Raw genomic sequence first — 9,401 nt, forward strand, 5'->3', positions numbered from 1 at the left:
TTCCATGAAGAAGGTAACAGGAATTAGTAGCTGTCATCTTAGAAAAAGACGTTACTGTATTCTCTCTATTAGTGTGGAAAGCTGCAACACAGGACAAAGAGAAATACATAAGAAAAATATTGTTGACAAGTGCATCTCCTTATAAAACCTTTCATTTTCATTAAAATTTAAGTGACTCTACAATACAAGCTAAAATGTAATAATTTTATACTAAGGAAATGTCTTCTATAGTTCTGATATGATTAAGGAGGGCAAATGAATGAAGCAAACTGTAAGGCAATGATGCATAAAACTGTTACTATATATTATTTTCAAGACAGAGCCAGATCTATACAGGGAACACAAGAGATTTCAAAATGAATGCTATTTATCTTTATAATTTTATAGAATTAAAATTATTTGAATATATTTTTAAATCCTACCAAAAATATCACATATGCATACCAAGATATAATACATATGTATGTATGCAGAGGTACATATGTATTCATAATTTTAAAAAATAATACTAAGTTATTTCAAAACATATAAATGATACACCCCCATGCCCCATTTCTAACATTAAGAAAATAATCAACCTGCATGAACTGGAATCAGATTCATTTTCTTCTTCACTAGTGCCATCCTCCACTTCTGGTCTATCCAGCCAATGTGCACCGCCACAATCTTCTGCTGTAAACTCATATGCAGGGACTTCAGAGGTGGATGCCATTGGCCAAGAAGGTGAACTCTGAAAATCCAGTTGGCTGGACCTTCGGTAACCAATTGAAGCCAAAGGCAATTGTAGGCTACATGGATCTAAAAACTTTCTCCCACCGTTTGCTCCAGTCTGTCCTCGATTCCAAAATTCTCCCTGCTGGCTGTCAATTGTAGAATTAGGAGATGATGCTTGATGGCCAAACCACCTCCATCTGATTTTCAAAATCTGCTTCACATCAAACTCTTTACGAGAACCAGACATCCTCAGAGAAACCAAGTGATCGTCTAGGCAACGGGCAAAAAGCACTGCACACAGATTTGTGCATCCGACCAAGACAAGAGAAGTATATGCCCTGCTGTACACAATAAACAGATTGAAAGGAAAATAAATCACATTCACATATATATCTTCATTTACTTTTAAACCAACGCATCAGATTATAAAGAACAATGGATAATGAATAAAGATGAAACACGGTGGAACATTCCGTTCAATCAGAGCAAACTCTCATCCACCTATCCTGAAGCAGCTAGACCACTTTTCCCTGCTCTCCTTTCCCATACTGACCATTAGCTCTCACAAACACTGACAGCATTCATTAAAGTCCTTTCAAATGCAGAACACCACCCCCTTTCCTTAAACCACAAATGACAAGAGACAGAAAGCACCATCCCGTTGCAGTATCTCAGTCTCTGCTGCTTGGTACATTAACTCTTTTATTGCTGAAACAAGAAATTTATTCCAGAGCATTTTCATTTGTATTTAAAAATCACCGTAAAACTGAAGTGTTTCTATTTTTATACTAAGTTCTAAATGAGATGTCGCAAAACAAAAGTTTTTTTAAAAGCATTTTTTAATTAGATGAGTTATAGTGATTTTCAAGCTGTGCTCTTTGTATGGGGGATGAAGAGAGAGGAGTAAAAGGTGAGGCTCCAGTTTGTTGCTTTCCACCTCTATCTTCTCCCTTCAGGAAAAAAGTATATTTAATTAATACAGTAAGATCTTGAGTAAGATTTCTTTTGAGCAAAGAGTAAGAAGAAAAATAGGGAGAAGAAAAAGTTTGAAAATTACCAAGGATCAAAATATGGCAGTACTTAAAAACATTTTCAAATAAATAACATGAAGCCAATACTGCTCTATAATTAGGATTCAGCTATAATTTAATATGATATCCAAATTTCTATGACACTACTTAGAAAAAGAAAAGTGTGGCTCAAGAAAGGTACCAAAAACCAGGATAGGACTATTTCTTGGGTGTACAGGTACCCTAATGGTACTCTCTGTTGTTAGCAAAACAAAACAATGGTCAGAACATGGTTACAGTTAAGGCAAACTGATAAAACAAATAAAAATCAATGAAATACAATCAAATTGTAAAATATCGAGTAGTTATTGTGAGCAAGAAACTGGTAGGCATTGTTGGGGACACAGATACAGTCATCTTGGTTCCTACTCTCAAAAAATAATTACAACTTGTCTATGGCCATGCCATCCATAACGTGCCCAATCTCATTTGACCTCAGAAGCTAAGCAGGGTCGGGACTGTTTAGTACTTGGATGGGAGACCACCTAGGAAGACCAGGTGATGCAGACATTAAAGTAAATAAATAAATAATAGATAATAATAATTACAACTCATTACTGAAACAAAAATATTTGATATAAAAAACGTTTTCAAGGTGCTCAATATCTAATATTATATCAAATATTTCACTCAAAAGGCAATGCCTTTTACCAATTGACGAAGGAAAAATAAAGCTGCTTTGGTGGTTTAAAATACATTGTGAGGCATATATCTATATATTTTAACCTCACACAGCTCTTTAGGAGAATAAAATTTATTCAGAAGACCAAGAATGAGAGGCGTGAAAAGCCATATACAATTTTGTGCTAAGTACTATAGGACAAACCATAAATACTATAGGAAACAGAAAGGAGATGTCAGGATAATGTGAGATAGTATGGGCCAGTTTTATCAGAGAAAAGGTTTCTAAGAATAGCAAGAAGTTGCATAGGCACAATGATGATAGACTTTATAAAGGAAGAAAGGTACTTTAAAAGCATAAAGTAAGAATATTGACAAAGAAAGGGGAAAATATTACTTTAATCAGCTAGACAGACATACCCAATTAGTTTTAAGGTAGTAAGAGATAAAGTTGGATGCATACAATGAGATAAAATGCCTTGAGCCCAAAGCAAAGACTAGTAGGCAATATGAAATGGACTGTTGAACAAAGCAGTGTTTTAGAAAATTAATTTGACAGTAGTATGCAAGATGTATTAGAAAGTGAATTGACATTTTTCCCTTTCTTCTATCAGACTCCTTCTAACTCCACTCTACTCATCCAACTTTATTTCTATTTCCAGCATAGACATACCACTTCATCAGTCAAGGCAGAGCCTATATTATGTTGCTCCCTCTTTTATGTGCTGTTTGTGTCTCAATTTCTGTAGTTTTAAAATCCTACTCATCCTTCAAGGTTTAGCACAGGCACTACCACCCTCAGAAAGACTTCTCCAATTACTCTAGCCTTGTGATTCTCAAAAAGATAGCACCAACACCATCACCCTCATACCCCAAAAGCGGTGCTGGAGGTTTGGGGGACTAGGTGAAGTTTTAGCTGTTGGAATGACCAAGGAGTGTTATAGGCATTCAGTGGGCAGAGGTCAGAGATGGTAAACATCATGCAATGTATGATACAGACCCACACAATGAAGGATTGCTATTGCAGTAGTTGATAATGATCTTGCCATTGTTCACATAAGTATCTACCAAGCATTTATACCTAAGAGGTACCACCAGAGATAGAAAGATGAATAACGAATCTTTTTTTAAGAGGTCTTAAACTTAAATTCTGAGAAAAGAATAATTAAATGAACATTATGAAGAATATATTTTGATAAATACAATTTTATATAAATATAATTTTAAATTGGATTCAATGTATCAACGAGAGAGTATTTATCAGAGATTCTACTTACAATGTGCTGGCTATAATAGCTAAAAGTGATTTTAATTGTTTTGTTGTTTGGTTGACTAATTGAGGCCTGAACTCAAGAGTGAACTTCATTAAAGGCCACTGAGATGTCAGAACTTTCTCAATATAGCACAGAGAAGAAATCCAAAAACTTGAAAAGATGTGATGTTAAAATATTAAACCATGCCCCAACTTCCAAGAGGGCCCAAAGATCCTTTCCACTAATATATTTAAATATAGACCTCCTTGATGTAGTAGCTGTTCTGATTAGGCTAGAGACGCAGGTGAGAGATTAGCCCCTGAAATAGGCTTCCTGGTTTTAAAGGGATACCAGGATCACAAGTTGACAAAGGAAAATAGCAGCATTTAACCACTGCTATCATGATCATGGGTTTAGTTATTTATTTATTTATATATATGTGTATATATGTGTATATATATGTGTGTACATGTATATATACATACACTTACATACACACACATGCATACATACATAATACATACATACATACACACACACACACATATATCTCCACAACCTAAAACCTTTTGTATCCATGGACTTGTATCACATGCTTTTTTTTATTGAGACTTTTATTTTATCAATCCTGCTCCACTCATTCTCCCTGGTAATCAATATTGACAGGCTGATGTACAACCTTTCACATCTTTCTCTACACTTATAAAAATCATATACAAACTTATATACACATGTATAGGAGTTTTTGTTATTGTTTTATTAAAGAGAGATCGTATTGAATATATCTTTTTGGCATTTTGCTCTTCTCAATTAAATACATACATACATGAACTAATAATCATCTTTTTAACAGTTGCATAATATTTCATAATTGTAAAATACAATTTATTAAACTATCTCCTTGCTAATGGGCACTTGGGTTGAGTTCAGGTTTTTGTTTTATGTTATTAAGATAAAAATTAAAATACGTATGAGGCTTTTATGTCTGTGGAATTTATTCCCAGGAATAGAATTGCTGGATTGAAGGTATGTGTATTTTACATTTAAATACATGGTTTATATTCCTAAAATTCACATTTTCAAAAGTAAAGTGAGTGTACCCTTCTAATCTATTTTAATAGGCCCAAGAGCCAACAATGAGTATTATAATTCTTTTAATTCCAGATGACTTCTGGGCTTAAGCATATTTTCATAGGATTACTGGCCATTTTAACTTCTAGTTTTCTGAGCTACCTAATTATACTCTTTGAGTATTTTTCTCTTGGGCTCTTTGTCTTTTCCTTATCACTATCTAGCAGCTTTTTATATATTATAGATATTAACTCTTTATCTGTCTTGTTTTGCATATTTTTTTCTAATCTATTTTCCAAATGGAGAGCAACTAGTGCTGGCACCTTTAAAAGCATTTTAAAATTAAACTTTGACATACAATAGAAAAGTGTACAAATCACAAGTGGAGAGCTCAATGAATTATCACACTATGAACACCACCCAGGTTACGAAAAGCACTCAAGAGGTCTTCCTCATGCCTCATCTCAAAAGATAGCCAACCATCTTTAGCATAAAGATGGCTGAACTGCCTTTGAACTTTATATAAATGTACTGTTTTCATCATTGTTTTAAAATTAATCTATGCTGTTGAATACAGCAGTTGATGATTGGTTTTTATGGTTATATAGTGTTCTACTGTACAAATATCTGACAAGCAAAATCCATCCTATTGCTGATAGACATCTGAGCTGTTTCTAGTTTTAGACTTTTGCAAAGAATGCTATGAGCAGAGTATATGTCATCGAGTATACATGTAGACATTTATATGCATTCCTGTTGTGTATATTTATCCAGAAACAAAACTGCTAGATCATAAAGTATATGTATGTTTGCCTTTGTTGTTACTCATTTACACTTCTACAAGCAGCATATGAGAATTACAGTTACTCCACATGCGGCCAACACTAGTATTGTCAGTCTTTAATTTTAGTCATGCTGATGGGTATGCAGTAGCATCTCATGTGGTTTTACTTCACATTTTTTCTGATCACTAATGTGGTTGAGTGACTTTTTGTTGATATAGTAGCTTGTTATACCACCCATGTTAGAAAGCAGTTTACAGAAATATTTCCTAGCTTTAATGATTTCTTGGACCAAATGCTTTCTTTAGAAAAATATGTAGCAAGCTTAAGCATGAATTCTTTTCTTGGCATGAAATTCAGCATTTATTTAAATAAAGCTTTTTCTTTTGTCTGTCTCATCAACTTTTGCCAAACAATATAAAATTGTTTTTGCGAAAAATTTACCCAGATCTGATGAGAACTTAAGAGTATTTATAAAAGATGAATACATATTTAAAATCATTATATTGTTAAATTATCAAAATGGTCTTCACTGACCACTCTATATAAGTTAGATCCCTCATTCATTCTCTACCCCGTTGGCCCTCTTAATTGTTTTCACAGCACTTACCACTTGGCATATTAGACATTTATTCACTTGTTGTCTTTATTCTGACTACAAAGTAAGTTCCAACAATTATAGGAATGATAATAAAAGTATACATTTATAATGTATGTTTTTAAATTATAAAAAAATTAAGAACTTAATATTAATAAAGATATTAGAAAACATATACCTCTGATGAGGTGTATACCTCTTTTCAGTATATTTTTTTAACTTAAGGAGAAAAATCACAATATATTACTTGAAGAACTTCTTTTTTCTATTTCATTCTTTAGGCATAAAATTTTTATAACTTTAAAATCTAATGGCGAAATAGCAGATGTCTTTTCAGACTGACAATGCTTTCTTCAAACTAATTATCAAATTATATTCTGTACTTCTCTTGTAATGACTTTGCTTTACTTAAAACTTGAGACACAAAAGTTCACCCACTATTTAAAATACATGTGTTAATTAAGAATACATTTCAAAATGTATTTAAGGAATCCACATGCAATTTCTGTGTCAAATCTGCTAAAATGTTAGTTTGTGAATTTAAAAGATGACATTATTCAATATTACAAGAGCAACACTGAAATGTCAGTAAGACTATGAGCTCAACAGTGTGGCTTCACTCAACAATTTAAATCCCAGGTATTCAGTTACTGGTTGATGCGGGAATCATTATACAAACCCTTTTTCACAGAGAGTTTTGAAGACAACAGTATTTGTTTTATAAGTAATCAATTTTAATGACTCTATTCCTACAGTTTTAAGTGTGCAATACATATTACATAAACACATCAAGAATTTTACTATATTAACCCAGCAGCACTTCACCTCCCCAAGTTTTCCCTCAATTATAAAAAGAATGAGTTACAACACATGATTTAGAAGAATCTTTTAGAGTTTGGTAGCTTTTGTAAAAGAAAGTTGACAAATGTTATAAACATAAAACACAAAACAGCCAATGTTGAACGGTGAACTCCCATGCCTGACTTGGCTTTAGATATTGAGTATTTTACTTTTATGGAAAGGAACTTTTGAAGTTTTATCAATGCTTATAGTATGTACAATTAGTCCTAATCAAAATCTTCATGAAATCTAAAAGGCTGGTATTAAAAATAGTTATTTTTTTCTTTAATATTCTAAAACATGCCGGTTTGGATTAGCCTTCAGATTTTGGAGGAAAGAGTATCCAAGAATATGCTTTAACACATTTAGGATAAGTTTATTTACAGTTACAACAGAAATACCTTTGACTTTTAGATATTCCAGGATACTTTTAAAACTTTGTCAAATTAAGTCTTTTATCAGAATATTTTATTTTAAAAATTTGAAAACTAATATAATTCCACTAAAATTTAAATTCCACTAACATGTAAAAATGTATAACAGTAGAAAATATCAGTTTATTTGCCCAGAGTAGAAAAAAATTTGAGATTGAATTTTAACTTTAATTATTGAAATATATCAGATATTGTGACTCTCTTCTCCAATCTCATAAAAGTAAACATTATAAATGCAAAAAAATCCTGTATTTGTGTAAATTCAATAAATATTTGTGCTAAATGCAGAAAGAACTCAAAGATGAAAAAGTAGTAAAATCCATCAGAACAAGGATCACTATATCCCTAACCACTTGTATTGTGCACAGCATTTAAATATTTATTGAACTTAAATCACAGAATAAATGAATAAATTAATGGCACAAGCCTTGATTTGGAAGATCTTAAAATCTAGCAGAAGAGGGTCTTGAATGAAACCCTTACTGAATTATCAAGGAATAAGTACGTGCTTTATTTGGGAGAGGATGAGGTTCCTGAGTTGGATTTAGAGGTATGGTGCAAAAATATTTGCCAACAGTGCAGAATGACTTTGTGAGGGAAGATATTATTGGTAGGGGAACCAGTCAGAAAACTCTTCAAGGCGAGAAGTATATTTTAACCTTGGCTGGAAGCAAAGAGATCTGCTAGGGAGATGGATGTTAAAAGATATTACAGGAACAGACCTTAGAGAATGTCTGTGGCAAACGGACAGGAAGGACTCAAAGCTGACAGCATTTTCAAACCTGGGTGACAGGAAGAAGAATGTTAACATTACCATAAGAAAGTAAGAAGGGTAGTTTCAGAAAGATTGGGTGTAGCTTTAGACCAATTTGGGTTTAAATATGTATCTAGCAACTAAAGAGCTAAAAATAGGGGTCTAAAGCCACATCTAACTTATAGTTAAAAATCAATCTATTTTAAGAAATCAAATTTAAAGTGTGGAGAGATGAATCCTAGGCTCTTAGGAATGGTTATCTTTTATCTTTGCATTTTTTCCACTAATTACCACAAACATGTTGCATCAGAATTTCTTTGAAATTAAAAAAAAACTTAGAATACAGTCTGAAATCTGAATTAGCACAATATTAAAGTACTTTGTTAAAAATAATTAGGAACTATTTGATTTAATCAGTAAATAAAAATTAAAAATAAGTATTGAATTTAAATTTACCTGGAAAAAAGGCTACATGGTAGATTGAAATCTCAGCAGTCAAGAACTCTGATACACAATGAAAATTGAAGGACGCTTTCATTGTAAAAGCCACTAATATAGGGATTTTATTTCTTTGTGTACTCTAAAAGCACAGTGATATATACTTACATAAGATCAAGGTAGAAAAGTGGGGTAAATTTTAACCTTTAAACTAAATTATGTCTCCTTGCTATATAATCATATAGCATCCCAAATTACTTGTTCAGATAACTCAATAATCTCATTGAAATTACTTATTTAACATCTGCCTTCTTCTCTAGACTAGAAACTCTATGAAGGTTATAGACTATGGCTTTCAAGGTACTTACAATACAGGAACTGACATTCAATTTATAGCAAAGAAGCAATTACTATTTATACGTGGGCATAAATAGGATCCTAAGATAGCTGTGCAACTCAAAGATATGTTTCCAGTCAAGTTGGAACTCTTTGTCAGATGAAACTTATGGCCCATTAAATGAAAAAGTCAGTACAGGTATTCCCGACTTTCAAAAGTTCACGATACACCACCTCACTCTTATGAAAGACCTACATTAGAACCTATTTTTAGCAGAAAGAAATCTAAAGAGGATTTTCATTTTTACAAAAAAAGACAAAAATTGAAAATAGCTTTGAGTATTTGCTTGGCAGCAAGCCATTACAGAGGCAGTAAGTAGCACCAGAGTGGCTCCTTCTCCAGGAACTACATTCAGCATCTCAGCTCAAGCTGCCAGAGCTTTGAATTGTGTCTGTGAGCATCTGTGCTTTATCTTGATTTATTTACACA

General features: G+C 32.6%; 1 protein-coding gene across 2 annotated transcripts in view; it reads right to left on the reverse strand.

Moving 5' to 3' along the window:
* Window positions 1-1,377, reverse strand: part of KLHL5 (kelch like family member 5) — a 47,168-nt gene extending 45,791 nt beyond the window's left edge. The window contains exon 1 of one of the 2 annotated variants that reach the window (XM_006918927.3): window positions 579-1,377. In XM_006918927.3, the coding sequence (XP_006918989.1) occupies window positions 579-961 (383 nt within the window). In that variant the 5' untranslated portion in view covers window positions 962-1,377. The remainder of the gene's footprint in view (window positions 1-578) is intronic. The other variant, XM_025051810.1, reaches the window with a different exon arrangement.
* Between the last annotated feature and the right edge of the window lie 8,024 nt (window positions 1,378-9,401).

Source organism: Pteropus alecto, unplaced genomic scaffold, assembly GCF_000325575.1.
Source record: "Pteropus alecto unplaced genomic scaffold, ASM32557v1 scaffold5, whole genome shotgun sequence".
Lineage (NCBI taxonomy): Eukaryota > Metazoa > Chordata > Mammalia > Chiroptera > Pteropodidae > Pteropus > Pteropus alecto.